Source organism: Calliphora vicina, chromosome 5 (genome assembly GCF_958450345.1).
Source record: "Calliphora vicina chromosome 5, idCalVici1.1, whole genome shotgun sequence".
NCBI lineage: Eukaryota > Metazoa > Arthropoda > Insecta > Diptera > Calliphoridae > Calliphora > Calliphora vicina.
This window is the reverse complement of record NC_088784.1, coordinates 99,631,108-99,649,700: the sequence shown is the minus strand read 5'-3', so window position 1 is coordinate 99,649,700 and position 18,593 is coordinate 99,631,108. Positions and strand designations below refer to the sequence as shown.

Genomic DNA, 18,593 nt, shown 5'->3' with positions numbered 1-18,593 from the left:
TAAACTTGATTTAACTTCTCAATTGTACTTAAAACTAAATTTTCTTACTTAACTCAAGAATTTCGTTCTTGTTTTAAGAAAATCTCCGCTTGATTTTTTTAATCAATCCCGTTTATACTTGTTCTAAGTACAAATGAGTATGAATCGTACTTAAATTTTTAAGTACAATTCTGACTAAATTTGAGTAAAATAAACTTAAATTTAGAAGTGCTTTTTTCTTTCTGTGTACTTATATAAATAAATGAAAATTTCTTAAAAATTTTGTTGGACTTTGACCTAATAATTAAATATTTTAAAAAGGTTTCATTGTATTTTCAACCACTGTATGTGTCATACATATATATTCTCTCAATGTTGTAAATTATATTAAATGTTTTAAAAAAAAAAATACAAATAAGAATTTATAGACTCCCACCAAACAAACACTTACTTAAGACTAAAAATATGTTCTTTAATGCCAAAAAATTCTGGTTTGTTTTTATTAATTGAATATCCAAACAAATTTAGTCTAGCTTTTGCCAAATTTTTGAAGTAGGCGACGCAGAAATTTTAAAATATTCCAAATACATTAAATACAGATTATGTATATTTAAAGACAAACTATGCGTACAAATGAGAACAATAAAATCAATTAAAACATTAAAAACTCTTTTAAGTAATGTAATGTAATATAAACTATATAATTTGAATATGTTTTTGCTGCTCACTCTATTTTCTACTAAACATTGAAACGATATAGTATGCGCCTGTTTAAAGGAAACAATTTATACATTTACTTATACGATTTAAACAATTGTAAACAATTTATTTTTAATAGAGGCAAATGAACTCGCTTGTTTTAAATTTTTTAAATCACTTTATGTGATACTTTTGTGGTAAAGGACAAATTTGCATTGATTCATTCATTAGCTAGCGGAATTGAGCAAAATCAAAATATGTATAGATGTTATATAATTCGTTACTTACCCATGTCTCTTTATTGCTATCCGGTTCAACAAATATTAAATGTGTTGCTGTCAAATATAAAGTTCCAACAATTGGATTTTTCGTATTGTAACGATCAATCATGCGAACATTTTCGACCTGAAAGAAAAAAAAGACATTTTTGTTTTATTTTTAAATCTAGCAATTTCTATAAATATTTTTCTTTAAGTTTATTCCAAGAATTAAATAAATCCAAATTTGATTTTTCTTAATTTAATTCATGTGTCTTCAGTTTTACCTATGAATATGTTTCCTTGCACATTTAAAGTTATTTTTACAAATTATAAAAATTGGTATAATCTAACCCTTAGATTTGTGGACGAGTTACTCTCTCGAGTGACTATTTCTTATTTATAAGACCTCGACAAATCCTGTTTTAATGTTTTAACCAAATACCAAATAATGTTTTAACCAAATATCTGGCCTAGGGTTTTTAATTTCCCGACCTTTTTTGATTCCCGGGAATCTGGAATTTTTTTTTCTACATTCCCGGGTACCCGGCTATTCCCAAAATATATAATGATACTGTAAATTAGGAATATTATGGCCAAATTTTTGTATAAAAACTTAGTGTTATAATTATTAAATTTCAGATCTTCGAATTAATTAATAAAATTTGAGCTTAATTCACTGAAATCTTAATCCGTAATTAAAAAATGTCAGCGTTTCATTCCATAAATCCCTTCCTAATATTTAATTTTTTAGATTCATTCCAAAGCCTTTTTTTAAACTGAATTAATTTTAAAGTAACAACATTGATTAATTTTAAAGTAAAGTAATAACAGAATTTATTCAAACTTTGATTGATTAAATTTTTGTTAAATCAACTCATTTCCAAAATTAATTGATAAAATTGTCTTAAACCTTTTTGTACTAGATTTTAATTGAAGAAAAATTTAATCATTTAATAAATTTTTGAAGCTATTTTGTTATGGATTTGAAGAAGAAATTTAAAGAAATTAGAATGATTCAATAAGAAATAAATTCTATAAATAATGAAATCTCTTTTTAAATTTTCATACGAAAAACCCCAGATAAATAATAATAATAATAATAATAAGCGGTCTATTATTGTCATGATATAAGCAAAAAACGTTTCACTGTTTTTGGTGAAAAAACAGAGTTCTAATTTGTTTTCTATGTATTTTCGTCAGTTTTTAATTCCCGGGATTCCCGACTAAAAATCCCGGGAATCGGGTAGTGAAAAATTGGCAAAATTCCCGGGAAATTTGTACCGGGAATTCCCGGGATAAAAACCCTAGTCTGTCCGAGTATTCTGGGCGTTTTCGGTCAATGTTCTCTTTAAACGAATCAGTTGAATTCAGTACAGGATAGGACTACCTATCGTAATGGATCCATTTTAAGCAAGTAACGATTCGCATCGAAGGTCTTTCGAGGTCTCTCGGCTTCAATTCGTATGGTACCTAATTTCGCAAACGTTTTGAAATTGCTGATTTAGTAGCTCCCAATGATTTTTCAAGCTCTTGTTGAGTTTTACAACAATCTTCATGGTGTAATGCCTCCAATTCTTGGTCTTTAAATTATTTTGGCTGACCTAGGCGACATTTGTCTTCCGTGTCAAAATCACCACTTCTGAACCACACAAATCATCTCTCGCACGTTGAAACCGATGGCACACATTCATCATGTTCTATAGAAAATACTGTTATACACAAGATTTTCTATAGAAAATACTGTTATACACAAGATTTTCTATAGAAAATACTGTTATACACAAGATTTCCTATAGAAAATACTGTTATACACAAGATTTCCTATAGAAAATACTGTTATACACAAGATTTCCTATAGAAAATACTGTTATACACAAGATTTCCTATAGAAAATACTGTTATACACAAGATTTTCTATAGAAAATACTGTTATACACAAGATTTTCTATAGAAAATACTGTTATACACAAGATTTCCTATAGAAAATACTGTTATACACAAGATTTCCTATAGAAAATACTGTTATACACAAGATTTCCTATAGAAAATACTGTTATACACAAGATTTTCTATAGAAAATACTGTTATACACAAGATTTTCCAAAGAAATACTGTTATACACAAGAATTTCTATAAAAAAAAACTATTATACAAAAATTTTAATATAGAAAATATTGTTAAACACAAAATGTTTTATTGAAAATACTGGTATAAACATTTCTAAAGAAAATACCGTTACAGACAAAAGTTTTATAGAAAATATTTGTGAAAATTAATAAAATTAAAAGCTAAACTGAACTTTTCGTTTTTAATATTTTACATTTTCTAATGACTATAAAAACAACAGGTTTTAAATCCCATTAGTGGTTTCGGTCTTCTGGTGTCCTACTTTTATTTCTCTCTTTGCGGATATATTTTCATATTTCCCAGTGTTATCTAAGGTTATGGCTTATATTGTTGTATTGTATTTAATTATTAATAAATTAGCAATTAAATACAACTGTTCAACATATTTATTTGTTATATCACATAATATTATTAGAATTTTCATTTATACTCACTTTCTTCAATACTAAAACATCATTAAAAAATATAGGTGGATCAGTAAATTCCTCTTCAATCCAGGAAACAACTTTATCGGAGACAAACGGTGGTACTGGTACACCCCAAAGGCGTTTATTTTCGGGTTCTTCCGTTTCCGGTGAAATATTGTCGAAACTTAAGCGTAAAGCAGAAGTAGGCGACAATTGTCGCTCGATTTCATTAAATTTATTCATAAATTTGGTAAAATCCATTTTATCAAAAGCACTAACGAAAAAACAAATAAAAATTTGTTTTGATTTTGTTTTTTTTTTTTGAGTTTTCACTTTTAGACCACCACTAATAGAAGGTGTAAATATTGATTTAGTGATTTATGTTTTTCAAGTATGACTAGCCATCAATAAAAATGTGTAACGGCCAGGGAATAAAAACGAGTCACGTGAATTGAAAAACTTTGTGATTTTTATTTTAATATTATTTGTATCTCTTTCACTTGCTTCTGTATCAATTTAATGAAATATAGAACATTAATTTACACAGATAACACATTCGAAAATCTTCATCATCATCAACAAAAATACAAAAACACTTTCACTCGATATCATCGACAACACAAGAAAAATTCACTACTCCCTCACACATGAAAGTACAACACTCCCAAATCATACAACGAAACTCTATGTTTTCTTTACATTGATATTGAACCAGGAGCATCAACAAGGAAATGACAGCAACAAAAAGGATGTCTCTAGGTTATGACGTCGTTCACAAGTTTAAGTGTATGTTATTCAATATATTGCTATCCTTTTCGTTTCGTATTTGTGGTTGTTGTTGTGAGGATACAAAATAAGTTGTAAAAAATATAATTACTGTAGTATACAAAACTTTCCGTGCACAATTTGCCGTTGAATACAAAACCGTCTTGTCCGAGGTTCAACTAGAAACTTATTGTTTTCACTTGTATCTCATTGTTAATTTAAGTGTCTAAGGTTTTCCCACCATGTAAATTAAAAGGGAAATTTATTTCTACAACAAAGGGAAATTATCGTCAAATGTATTCCTCTCTTTCTGTAAATTAAGAGAGTGAAAGAATAGAAATTAAATTAAAATTTTGCTGGTATGGAAAATTCAGTAGTACAAAATGTATTTGATACCAAAAAATATTCGAGATTAAATTTGATATAAAGGAACAAATCTAGTTTATGGGCGCAAATGAAAACAAAAACTTGAAATAGAGGATAGTAGGTGATTTTGGAAAAAAAAATTCAAAATATTTTAACACATTATTTGACTCAATTCCGGATTTTCGATTCTTGATCGAAAGTATTTTTTTAACGTATTTATGTACCCTTCACCAAATTATATTTTAAAATAATTTTAAAAAGGATAGTAGACGATTTTGGAAAAAATAAATTCAAAATATTTTAACACATTTGCTGATAAAAATAAAAAAACAAGTAAGAGAGCTACATATATTCTGATGTGCCGAATATTATATACCCTTCACCAAATTATACTTTAAAATAAAAATTGTAAATACTTTTGTAAACAAAATTTAATTTATTTTTTTTAAAAAAATCTTTTAAACTTATTACCCCCAGTAACACGAAGTCTGGTTATGTTTTAACTAATAGTTATACTGACAGTTTTCATACAAAAATTATTTTAACCGACAATATAACTATTAGTTAAGGCATAACCAGACTTCGTGTTAATGGGGGTTAGTGTAATATTTTTTTTAAATTTATTTTTTTTTATAAGTTTTTGTTTTAAATTTTTTTATTTTTTTTTTAATTTTTTTTTTTGGAAATTTATTAGTGAAGCAAATTTTACAAAAAATGTTTTCCGGATTTTGCCCCATTGTAAGTCCGACTTTCTATGACCTTATATAAGCTATTGCAAAAGGTCTTTGAAATATCTATCATAAACCTGCCTGTTCTTATTTATTTGCAAATAAAATATCTAATTTTTTTTCTTTATAAACCATCTCCTGAAAATTTCGAATCGAATAAAAAAAAATCAGCCAAATCGCTCCAGCCGTTCTCACGTGATGCCATTACATACATGGACCATTTAATTTTTATATATAAAGATATAAAAGGTATTTTTGAAAGCTATCCAATTTCGTTTATATTGATCAAATCGGATAAAAGCAACATATTTGGAGGCCCATATCCCGGATGCACCATACAGTGTATTTTCTTGGCATGACGTAGGACCCCTTATAAAAATTCAGTACTTAGATATTATAATAAACCATATAGAGCCATATGCCATCGATTCCATGCCAATTAATGCAAGATATTGACCCCAAACACTCGTCTAAAGTAGTAAAAGATGTGGTTTTGTACAGAGAAAATTTTAGTTTTGGATTGGTCAGCTCAGAGCTCCGACTTAAATCCTATGGACGATCTTTGGAAAAAAGTCAAAGTTGATACAGCAAAACAGTGGAAAATATGGGTCGCAGATGCGAAGCTTTTATCAAAAACAAAGGCTACAGTGTACAAACATGTCTGTACAAGGGTATTCAAATTATTCAGTTTTTCTCTTGTTCGAATAAAACGAATAAATCGAATAAGAGATTTTAACTTGTTCGAATAATTCGATCACACGTTGAAAATTAATCGAATAATTTAAATATTTTTTGCAACACTTACGTATGCGATTAATAACATCTCTTATATATATTTTAAGATAAGGCCTTCGTCTATTTCAACGTAATCATTATAAATGTCATCCTCAAATCACAATTCGCCATCATTTTCAACACCACTTTAATCTAAGTTAATATTTTGATTATTAATTGCGATTCTGCTAATATTTTGTCAATTCTAAAATTATTCAGCCTTTTTTTACTAAATAATAAATATTTTATTCCGTCCTAAATTTTTAGAATTGTAACTTCTTGCAGTAATATTTATATATTTATAGAAAAAGCTATCGAAAGACTCCCCTTGTCTTTAGTTATTTTTCGAATTTCAGAAACAATACAATTTTTGTAAGTCATTATTACTAATTTAAATTCGAAATTATAAAAAAATTTTAAGCAATTTAATAAATTTAATTATACATGAACATTTATTCGATTATTCTACCTAAAACTGTTCAAATTATTCGTTATTCGAAAATGGTAATTTTTAAATTGTTCGAATAATTATTCGTAAGAAATTTTTAGATTAATCGAACAATCATTATTCGATTGAATACCCTAGTAAATACATATAAACCATATGATTGTAATCGCCATTGTGCTATTTTTTTATTTATATGATAAAAGTTTAACAATCAACTAATTTTGATTTCTATTGTATCGGTCTAAAAATAAAAATTCATTTTAATATACACAGAACTGAAATCGTTCAATGACTTTTATTATTTTTAAATGAAAACCAGAATGAAAGTATAGTCGGGCTTGACCGACAAAAACAAGTTTCTTTTAAAATGAAAAAAAAAAATAAAATTATTTTCCGAAATTTTAAATGGGAATTCCGTGATATAAAATTTATTTGTGGAGGAATTTAAGAGGATACCTATATAAATTAGACCCTTATGACAAAATAGTCCTATTTCGGTAAGAAAATTATATGGAGGATATGTGAAATAATCTTCAAAAATGAGATCTGTACTTTAGGCACAGGACGGACTAATATTTTTGGGCGTTACAAACATCATCACAAACGTAATATTTATATCTTCTGCACTATGGAGGTGTAATGTATAAACATATTTTTCAAACTGATTTTGTGGGATTTATTTAAAAGTTACAGTAAAAATATCATCATTCGTAGACGAAGCTAATTTCATAGTTCTGAATACAAATCAATAGTAAAAATAGTAATCAATCCAGGAAAATCACTAAAAATACTTACAAGTAATGACTGTAATCAGTAATTACAGAGAGTGGTCATACATTATACGACTAATTCTAAGTAATGCACAAAGTATGTAGTATCATTGAAAACTATGTTATTCAGAAATTACAAGTCATTAGCAAGTTTTAGCTGATATGAATATAAATTATGATTCATTTATTTCGCTAGAGATTACAATTTTGAAAATTAACTTAAAATTCTGATACGAAAATAAATAAATCATTATTTTACTACATATAAGTAATGCAGATGGTATGTAGCAGTCATTGAAAAGCTTAGCTTTCTATAATTTTAAAAAATAACTTAAAACTCTGACACGAAAAATTTCCCTTATTATAGCAAACTTGCGCAATGTCCCAACACCAAGTATTCTCGCACAATTTCATAGAGAAACAATACATAATTTTATAAATAACAAAATGTTTAAGTCTTTTTATACCTATACAATAAAAGAAATCCGAATCTTGGTGTACATTTAGATTTTGTTACTTTTTCAGGGTGATAAATGCATTTACTAAAACTTTGGCAAAATCGATAAAATTCCATAACAACACCTGTAGATACACCAAAATGGCCTTAAACTACTGCAACACACAAGAACACAATATAAAGCAGCATCTCCTTTTGCCACTAAATAAGAAAGATTCCACAAACAGAGCAGCACTTATGTTCCGATGGTTAATATGGCCTTGTACTAAATAAAATCTGCATTAAATTAATTCCACAAGTAAAATAGTTTATAAATTACATAGAAATGCAATTACTCATATACGGAACACATTAAAAAGAAAAGAAACTAATTTTCATTGCAGCTACATACATTTATTTGTGTATATATATGGCTGTGGAAAATACACGAACGGCCCTTTTGTTAACCATGAGACACATTTGTTTTAGACTCAACTTACCTTTGCTAATTTTATATGATCCATATTGTTGGTTTTATATTTCTTTTTATATTTTTCACTTTATTTCAATTTGTCGTCTTAATTATCTTTAATTAAACAATGTAAAAACAACAATAACAAGCTGTTTTATTGCTAATATAAAAAAACAATAATAATTTTTGCAACACCTTTTTTAAGCAATTTCTTTTCAATCTATTTGTTTATTTTTAAACTGTAAGACTTTTCATGTTTTTATTTGATTATTTATTTATTAGAACAATTTATAGATTTAAATTCTGTTTTAATATTTAAACAAAACTTAAATTTGCTTCAATTTCTCCGCCTCACAAGAAACAAAAAGAAAATTTTTCTTTCAAGAGACGGCAGACGAAAAAAACAACCACAATTAACGAATTTCAAAATCAAAACAAACTTGTGCAAAATGCCAACTGTCAATAATTGCACTAAATGGAACAGCTGTCAAATATTACAGTAACAGTGGTTGTATATAAAAGAAGTACACAGTACTTTATTATCTGTTCGTTGAACAGATCCGGCCACTCTCCGATGACACCAACATGAGTACACACACACCGTGCATTTCTTATGGCGACTGATTGGCTCATGACCCCCCAAATCAAGCTCGTGAAAACTTAATATAAAAAAAAATAGAGTAGCTAATGTCAGCCCAAGGCGAATTCATACAAGGTGCTATCAGATCTACAAATACAACAATTGGTCTTAACAAATGTCAAAAAACTAAAATTAAACAAATATGTATTAAAACTTTATTTATGTAAAAAATAAATATTTTGTTAATACGATTAGAATATGTAGATAGTTACAGCTGATAGACTCCACCTAGTATAAATTCGCCTTGTGTCAGCCCAAGGCGTATTTAACAAGGTGACAGCAGTGGCGAATTGAAATAAATACAGGCGAATTCACTTATTTTTTATATATAGAGTTTGACATACGGACGTACGGGCGAATATTTTTTATATATGTAGTTTGACATTTGTGCGTGCTATTTCTATAATCAGCTGTGCTGCCGATGGCACCTTATTAAATGCACCTTGTGTCAGCCGCTCATGTCAGCCGCGGTGATGCCACTCTGTTATAAACAATAATCAGCTGTGCTCTCGCAATGCCACCTTATTCAATTCGCCTTGTTTTACTTTGTGGCATCATTGTTCTCAAACAGCTGTGCTTACGTTGCCACCCCAACTGTTAGCAGAAAATGATTCTTATGGCATCATCATTGAACATTTTGGAGCAGACGTTTTTGTGTTTAATGAGACGTAGTACGAATAAAATTGTGAAAATATGAAAATAGTTGAAATTCAGCAAAAAAAAATATAATTGATAAAAATTCCAAACAAATTTTACAGCAAAACGCAATTATATTTTGATATAAAAGTTTCAAAGTGTTTTCCTTTATAGGAATATGTAAAACAAGAAATTACGAGAATAAGTGGAAGAAAGAGAATTAAAATTTTTTTTGCAAAGTATTGACAACGAAGAAACAACATAAAGAAAAGAATATAATACAACAAAAAAAAAGTAAAGTGATATGAAAATTAAGATAAAGTAATGAAAAATTAACAAAATTTGCACAGATAATTTGTGAAATATAATGAAATTTAGTGAGCAAATAATAAAAATGTTTTAAAAAATCGCAGTAATAAATTAACATAGTAAAGTAAAGAATATATTTTCTTCAAACTACCATGAGCTCCCGTAACAAGTGAGTAATTGATTTAAGTAATTTTTCCAAGGAACCCGTAGACAGTATTTGTTAATCCGTATTGTCATGTTACTGTGGGAATTTCTAACTACATATTAATGTGGGCGTTCGTTCTGCTTTACTGCTTATGCTTATTTGTCTTTTTTGTTCTGTGTTATAACTCTTTAAACTGTCCACTTTATAATTATGAGTGTGTTTTTTTTTTAATTTGATTCCCCCCTACTCCCTTATGGAATGCTTAATATGCTTGAATGTAAAGTCCAATTTTAGAGTTTGTTATTATCTAATTTTGAATTGTTTATTTATATGTTTTCAGAACCGATGTTAAGAAATTATTTGAATATTGGTGCGAAGTATCCCGAACTCATGGCATTGATCATACTTCATCGCGTCTAAATGGTCACGATGATGTTGGTAACAGCTCTTCAACACCTGAAGGTGTAATCACTGAAAGTTTTCCAGAAAATTTTCGTGATGAAAAAACCATTGCCAATATACCCGCCTTTGCATTTCCCTGTGAATTTGAATGGTGAGTAAGATTACTAACTACTACAACAAGTATAACAACTATACATGCACATGTTTACAATAACAAAAACATTTAATAAAGATGCCCCTTCTCTCTAAACATAACAACAACTTCCGGTAATTAAAAAAAAAACAAATCAAAATGAAACGAAAGAAACTAAACTGACCAACCGAATTCTTTGGCAAATGCCGAGAATATATTTTTTTGATTCAACTTTATGTAATTTTAACAATCTATAAATCTTTTTAAATATTGTAGGATAAAGGAAACAAAAACTCAGTTTAACAAATATTTTAAACTCGCTTTGTTTTGTCTTTTATCGATGTTCAAAGTTCAAATTTTAAAACAGAATCGCTTATTAAATTTTTACAATATTGGTCTCATAATAATGATGATACTTTCAATATATTTTCCTAAATAGTGAACTAAAAAATTGTCCTTGAACAAAGGCTATCTCAAAAAATGTATTTTCGATTTTCTAAAGATTATACTCAATTATAAGCAATTGTATGCTTATCAGAGTTGGACCATTAGTCACATTTTCTCAATATCTGGTCACGATAAAAAATAACCAGAGATTGAGAAAATGGGGCTTATGTGCTGTTTTTCTATAGCGAACGAGTACTTTGAGTGGAAATTTAACATGTGTTTTGTTATTGTAACAAAAACAAAATACATGTAAAACGTTCACTCAAAACGTTCATTCGCTATAGAAAAACAGCACATTAGTCTTATAACTTATTTAAAAAAAAAAATTAATTTATTAGTGAAAAAATATGAGAAAAAATTTTTTGAGTGAAAAAAATTATATAACGATACGTATCTATAATGATCCAGAATGTGTGGTCGCAAATGAAAAATGTAAAATTTACAAACGGAATGACAAACTTATATACATATACACTTGCAACTCATGGAATTCAAAAGAGAAACCTTCAAAAATTCATAATTTTTTATCGAAATGTTTCATTTCGTACCAGGAATATTTGAAATAATGCTAAAATATTGTAGATTAGGAATAGATCTTAAGATAGTTCTGAAACTATAGTGTAAAAACTACTATTGATATTATAACAAATAAAATCTTAATTTGGATTCAAATTTTATAAATTTAATAATATAGAGAAGCTTTATTTTTTTAAATATAAAAATGTTTTGCTATTTTTAATATAATTTTTACACTGACTTTTAAAAACTTAACTGATCTCTGTTGGTTAAACTAAAAACACTTTCGAAATGCTTAATAAATCTGTATTTTTTGTAGTACAGCCGAAACTGTTTAATTGGTGGCACGCTGCTCTACAAAACAACATTAAAACAAAAGATCTTGTTTTCTTAAGCTGAAATGTTTGTTATTTTCTGTGTGTGTTTCTTATAGTTTATGATTCCCTCCTTTTACTTTTTTTTTCTCAATATACAAGTCAGGTTGTTGTCTGTCTCACTGTTTACTGTTGATTTTCCTATTAACAAGTTACCAAGACCTTCTACACATCTTGGGTTATTTTTTTCGCAACTAAATTTGATATCAACTACATATATAACTCTTATATTTTTCTTAAGGTCTATTAATTTTTTACTTGCTTTTTTTCTTGTTTTTATGTTTATACTCTTATTTGTGGCTGATGATTCATTCATTCATACATTTATTGAATCGTTTTAGCTGGATTTTTATACCCTTCAGCTTCGTGAGAAGGGTATATATAAGTTTGTCATTCCGTTTGTAATTTCTACATTTTTCATTTCCGACCCTATAAAGTATATATATTCTGGATCCTTATAGATAGCGGAGTCGATTAAGCCATGTCCGTCTGTCTGTCTGTCTGTCCGTCTGTCTGTCTGTCTGTCTGTCTGTTGAAATCAGTTTTCTGAAGACCCCAGATATCTTCGGGATCCAAATCTTCAATAATTCTGTCAGACATGCTTTCGAGAATTTTGCTATTTAAAATCAGCAAAATCGGTCCACAAATGGCTGAGATATGAGTAAAAAACCAAGACAACCTCGATTTTTTACCTATTTTTTTACCTATATCTGGATTACTAAGACATTAATATAGACAATATGGATATCTAATAATAGATATTTCAAAGACATTTGCAACGACGTATATAAGACCATAGTAAGTTGGACCCACAATGGGTCAAAATCGGGAAAAAATTTTAACCCGAATTTTTTTTTAAAAAAAAAAAAAAATTAAAAAACAACAAAAAAAATTTTTAAAATTTAAAAAAAAAAAATTTTAAATTTAAAAAAAAAAAATTTTTTAAATTTAAAAAAAAAAAATTAAAATAACAATCGAAAATTTTTTTTTTCCCAAAAAATTAAAAAACTGGAAAAAAAAACTAAATTTTGTTTACCTAAAAATATTTAAAATTTTGAAGTATAATTTGGTGAAGGGTATATAAGATTCGGCACAGCCGAATATAGCACTCTTACTTGTTTTTTTTAATTTTTTGTTTGTTTGTTTATGCGTTTAACGTCATTTATTCTAGCTTCAAGTATCTCAAGTATATTTTAAGTTTTTCTTTCATATTATTATTAGCCTCTGTATTTTTGCCATCTACATATTAAGTTTCGAAATTGTTTGTTTATTGTTTATTTTTAAAATTTAGTTTTATTTACTATAATTACTCATTTGAAGTGAGTGTGTATATTTGTTTATAATTGTTTAGATCACACTGTGTCATAGATAAACATGATAAAAACAATTTTTATAGCAATAGAAATTGTTTTATTGTTAATATCAGACTAGCTCCTTGGTAGAGTTGTATAGTTGAAACAAAAAGTATTAATTTTCGAATATGAAAATTCGACTTTTCGATTTTTAACGTTATATAATATATACATAGTTCCTAGATTTATTAATAAGAAAAACGGATTTAGGCGACTTTTCGACGTTTTGGAATCACGTAATCAATTTTGACTTTTCGATTTTTTTCAGCAACTTCTTGGAATGTTATTAGAACAATATTTAAACAAACATCCATCGTTATGACTGTTAGGGCACTGCTACACGTTCAATATATATTGTGATATCTGGATCGCGATCCATTTAAATGGATCACGCAAAATGAGGTTATTCTGCGATTTGGATCGCGATCCATCAATACAGTATGCTACACGTTTAATAAATATCGCGATACTGGATCGCGGTCAATATATATTGAACGTGTAGCATTGCCCTTAAAAACCAACTAAGTGGTTTGAGCGTCGAAATAGATTACGGTAACAAGAGATTTGGCGGGTCAATTCCTCTGGTTATCGAATTAGCTATATGCGTATCCTAAGAGAAATACAATTAGTACAACATAGATTTTAATTCGTCAGCCTGTTAGATGCGTCAAAGAAGCGCATGTATAATTAGCTATGTGAACACCAGCTACAATGAGTACAATAATCTGTTCTTAGTTAACTAATTATCTGACAATACACCTATTAACCACAAACCGACAATTCAATACCCTCTTCAGTAATACAATTAGTTTATTTTTATACCCTTCGCCATGAGTGATACGATTATATATAAGTTTTTAATATGTTATTTCTACATTTTTCATTTGCGACCCCTTACAGATAACGGAATCGATATAGTCATGTCCTTATGTCTGTTGAAATCAACTGTCCAAAGCCTCTAAATAACATTCATAAAAGTTAATATATTTAGTAGCTTTTATTAGCCATTAATGGCCCCTAAGGCTTGGTTATATAATTTCAAGATAAATAAATAAAATATTTAAGGACATATTTATAACAAATTTTTAAATTTAAACATTTTAAAATCAAATTTTATATGAAAATTTTGCTTTAAAACATTATTTAAATTGATATTCTTTTTATGAATAAAGGGTTCATTATATAAAAATAATTTACATGATTGATACATAAATATATTGGCTACAGTCCCTGTTCGGTTGCTATTTAAATTCGGGAAAATCGACACACAAATTGCTAAGATATAAGCAAAAGCCACGAATACCTCGATTTTTAACCTATATCTGGATTATTAAGCCATTAACATAGACAATATGAATATCTAATGATAGATATTTCAAATACCTTTCCAGAGACGTATATAAGGCTATAGAAATTCGGAGGGACAAAATCGGGAAAATATTTTTTTTACCAAAAGTGGCAGGTTATATGTATATAAGTTTGTCATTACGTTTGTAATTTCTACATTTTTCATTTGTGATCCCACAATGTATATATATTCTGGATCATTATAGATAGCGAAGTCGATATAGCCATGTCCATCTGTATGTTGAAATCATCTTTTCATAGCCCCCAAATAACTTACATACATGATTCATACATCAATATATCGGGAATTCTTCCGGCTCGTTTGCTATTTAAAATCGAAAAAATCGGTCCATAAATGGCTGAGATATATGGAAGAAACCGGGATAACCTCGATTTTTGGCCTATTTTTGATCTATATCTGGATTACTAAGTCATTAATATAGACAATATGGATATCCAATGATAGATATTTTAAAGTACTTTCAACGATGTACATAGTACTATAGTAAGTTGGAACTATAATGGGTCAAAATCGGGAAAAATATTAACCCGAATTTTTTTTTCACGAAAAAATTGTTTTGTCAGAAATTGTTATTTTTTTCAATAAATTTAAAAAAATAATTAACAAAAAAATTTGTAAAAAACCTTCGAAAATTTAAAAAAAAAATTAAAAACAAATTTTGTTTACCTCATGATACAATAATTGTAGAAGGTAGAATCACTAGGGAGAGTTTTCAATATTTAGCCCTATAACGTCAAACTTTGATTTTTTTCATATTTTTTTTTATATTTTCTTTTGTTTGACGTTACAAGAATTGTATAATTGAGAATTTATTTTCTACTGGGTGTACCTTATGTTGTTGTATCATGGTTTACTTAAAAATATTTAAAAATTTTATTTTAAAGTATAATTTGGTGAAGGGTATATAAGATTGATCATAGTCGAATACAGCTCTCTTCGCCAGAATTGTGGATAAATCCTAAGTAATAAATATTCATCATAATGCTAAGGAAAACCACATTGCATTTCCTATTCTCAAATTTGATTAACTCCCATCACAAATATTTACGTACTCAATATTTAAACACTTTTTTTTGTTATTGCTTGATATATTTAAAGAATTAAACACATACAAAATATTGAATTCAATTGTTATCTGGCGAATGAATTAATAATAACACCCAAATCAAAACAAGTATATAGAACACAGTTCATATGATTTATTTAATAGCTATCTGGCCATTTTGTTTATTAAAAAAATGTTGGCAAATAAATATAATTAGATATATGTATGTATGTTTGTTTTTGTGTACATATGTATTCGAATATAATTCAAAACACAAATGAAGTGTCACACTGTAGGCCAAATCAAGACATATTTTTAATAAGATAATGAGCACACAATACAACAAAAACAATATCTTTATATACAATTGTATGACTGACTGGGCAAGGCAGCAAAGAAAAACATTAATATAATAAAATAAATACTTTTTAAACATTCCGTACAGAGGCGTTGCAACAACGAGAAAATTTATGTTTCACCTTGTACGTATTAGTCTAGGTCAGGGATAGCAGTTGTACAATTTCTTTTCGTTTTTATGGTAATAATCAATTACTAGACGATTAGCCGATCTGGTGAAAAATCTTAGATGAAAAATAAATTAAATGAATTTTCAGTTGTGAGTTGTTGAGAAATGAAACAATTTTAAGCCTAAATATGTCAAGAGTTGGTAATCATTATAATAGCATTTATCAGGATGTTGCAAACCTAAATATTGATCTATATTTTAGTCTCCAAAAACCATATAATATATCAGATTATCTTTTACTCTATATGTGAAAAGTTTTTTGAAATCAACTAATGAAGATTTATGCATATTCACAACCTTTTTTATATCTCAAAAATACTATAAAATTCGCCCTAAAAATTACAGAGTGTATATGAAATACATCATATTTCACTCCTCTGTACAATTTCTATTTACGCCCCTGCCTACATTACAGTTCATAAACATATGACGCGCATATGAAAAAACTTACAATTGTTTACCTCGAGGACAGATTATAAAAAAATAAATTTGAAAGAAAATTGAGAAATATTATTAGTAAAAATGTTTGATCAAAACAGTACAAAAAAATTGCCGTTGGCTAAAATTTGAAGTAAGAGTGATCAACAGGGAAACCGGAAATATGCTCTATTAAAGTTTTATGCGCATAAAATTTGTTTTAAACACCTTTTGATAAAGTATTGAAAGAATTTAACCAGTACATTATCTAAAGCAATACAAAGTTATTGTTAAAATTGATATTCAATATTTTTAAAGAACTGAGAATGATTAGTTAACATTTATCATATTATTGGCAGTCGTTACTGATTTCCACAATCGTACAGAAGATTTCATACCGATTATCTACATGAAAAAATGTTTGTAGACAGATTCAGTAAAAAAACAAGTAAGAGAGCTATATTCGGCTGTGCCGAATTTTATATACCATTCACCAAAATATACTTTAAAATAAAATTTTTAAATATTTTTAGGTAAACAAAATTTAATTTTTTTCCAGTTGTTTTTTCGAAATTGTTTTTTATTTTTTTTAAAAATTTTAAAATTTTTTTTTTAAAGTTAATAATTTTTTTTTAATTTTTAAAATTTTTTTTTTTAATTTTTAAAAATTTTTTTTTTTTAATTTTAAAATTTTTTTTTTTTAATATTTAGTGAAAAAAAAATTGTGTTAAAAATATTTTTTCCGATTTTGACCCATTGTAGGTCCAACTTACTATGGTCTTATATACGTCGTTGCACAGGTCTTTGAAATATCTATCATTAGATATCCATATTGTTTATATTAATGATTTAGTAATCCAGATATGGGTCAAAAATAGGTAAAAATTCGAGGTTGTCCTGGTTTTTTCCTTATATCTCAGTCATTTGTGGACCGATTTTCTCGATAGCAACCGAGCCGGAAGAATTTCGGAGATATTGATGTATCATTCGTGTATGTAAGTTATTTGGGGGCTTCAGAAAGTTGATTTCAACACACAGACGGACAGACGGAAATGGCTATATCGACTGGTGAAGGGTATAAGAAGTAAGAGAGCTATATTCGGCTGTGTCGAATTTTATATACCCTTCACCAAATTATACTTCAAAATTCAAATTTTAAATATTTTTAGGTAAACAAAAATTTTTTTTTCCAAAGTTGTTTTTTTAATTTTTTGGAAAAAAAATTTTTCGAATTGGTATTTTATATTTTTTTAAATTTTTTAATTGTTTTTAAAATTTAAATTTTTTTTTAATTTAAAAAAAATTTTGGTTTTTAAATAGTTTTCTTTGGTGAAAAAAATTCGGGTTAAAAAATATTTTTCCGATTTTTTCCGTCTTTGAAATATCTATCATTAGATATCCATATTGTCTATATTAATGACTTAGTAATCCAGATATTGGTCAAAAATAGGTCAAGGTCGAGGTTGTCCTGGTTTATCTCAGCTATTTGTGGACCTATTTTGCTGATTTTAAATAGGAAACTTCTCGAAAACATGTCTGACAGAATTATTGAAGATTTGGATCCCGAAGATATCTGGGGTCTTCAGAAAATTGATTTCAACAGACAGACGGACATGTACTTGAATTCAAATATAACGATTTTAAGGGCTGATTTAAAAGTAGCATAATGCTTTCAAATAACAGTGCTGCAATAGCAAACTGTACCATATCTGTGGGCATTATTAAATAAAAGCTTTCAGTTGACCATTAATCGTAACTGAATATTCGAATTCAAATGGCAACGCAGTTAAAGAACATTGTAGAAAGTACACCACAGACGGCGTATGATCTAGAATATTCGAACTTTGACAGTTAAAAAGCAATCTAGAGTGCAGATGGCAGTGTTATAAATATTGGCAGAGGTTGCAGTCGTGAATCAGTTTATCAGAGACGCTTTTCGAATAAACATCAACTGAGTGCCTTAAAGTATGTTGTGTTTTTTCAAGTAAATTCGTGTACATTATAAATTGTGTTTGTATTTCTGAGAATTTATAAACGTGTATAAAAAACAT

General features: G+C 27.7%; 2 protein-coding genes across 5 annotated transcripts in view; one reads left to right on the top strand and one right to left on the bottom strand.

Moving 5' to 3' along the window:
* The window catches only part of Mtmr6 (Myotubularin related protein 6), a 54,728-nt gene extending 46,310 nt beyond the window's left edge, over nt 1-8,418 (bottom strand). The window contains exons 1-2 of one of the 2 annotated variants that reach the window (XM_065513146.1): nt 8,260-8,418; nt 967-1,083 (exon numbers count right to left, since the gene is read on the bottom strand). In XM_065513146.1, coding sequence (XP_065369218.1) covers nt 967-1,083; nt 8,260-8,283 — 141 coding nt within the window. In that variant the 5' untranslated portion in view covers nt 8,284-8,418. Of the gene's footprint in view, nt 1-966; nt 1,084-3,499; nt 3,768-8,259 lie in introns of those variants that run through there. The other variant, XM_065513147.1, reaches the window with a different exon arrangement.
* Nucleotides 8,419-9,496: 1,078 nt separating this feature from the next.
* Nucleotides 9,497-18,593, top strand: part of LOC135959596 (DENN domain-containing protein 1B) — a 35,872-nt gene continuing 26,775 nt past the window's right edge. Inside the window, exons 1-2 of one of the 3 annotated variants that reach the window (XM_065510557.1) lie at nt 9,497-9,985; nt 10,302-10,514. In XM_065510557.1, the coding sequence (XP_065366629.1) occupies nt 9,969-9,985; nt 10,302-10,514 (230 nt within the window). In that variant the 5' untranslated portion in view covers nt 9,497-9,968. The remainder of the gene's footprint in view (nt 9,986-10,301; nt 10,515-18,593) is intronic. The other 2 variants (XM_065510556.1, XM_065510558.1) reach the window with 2 other exon arrangements.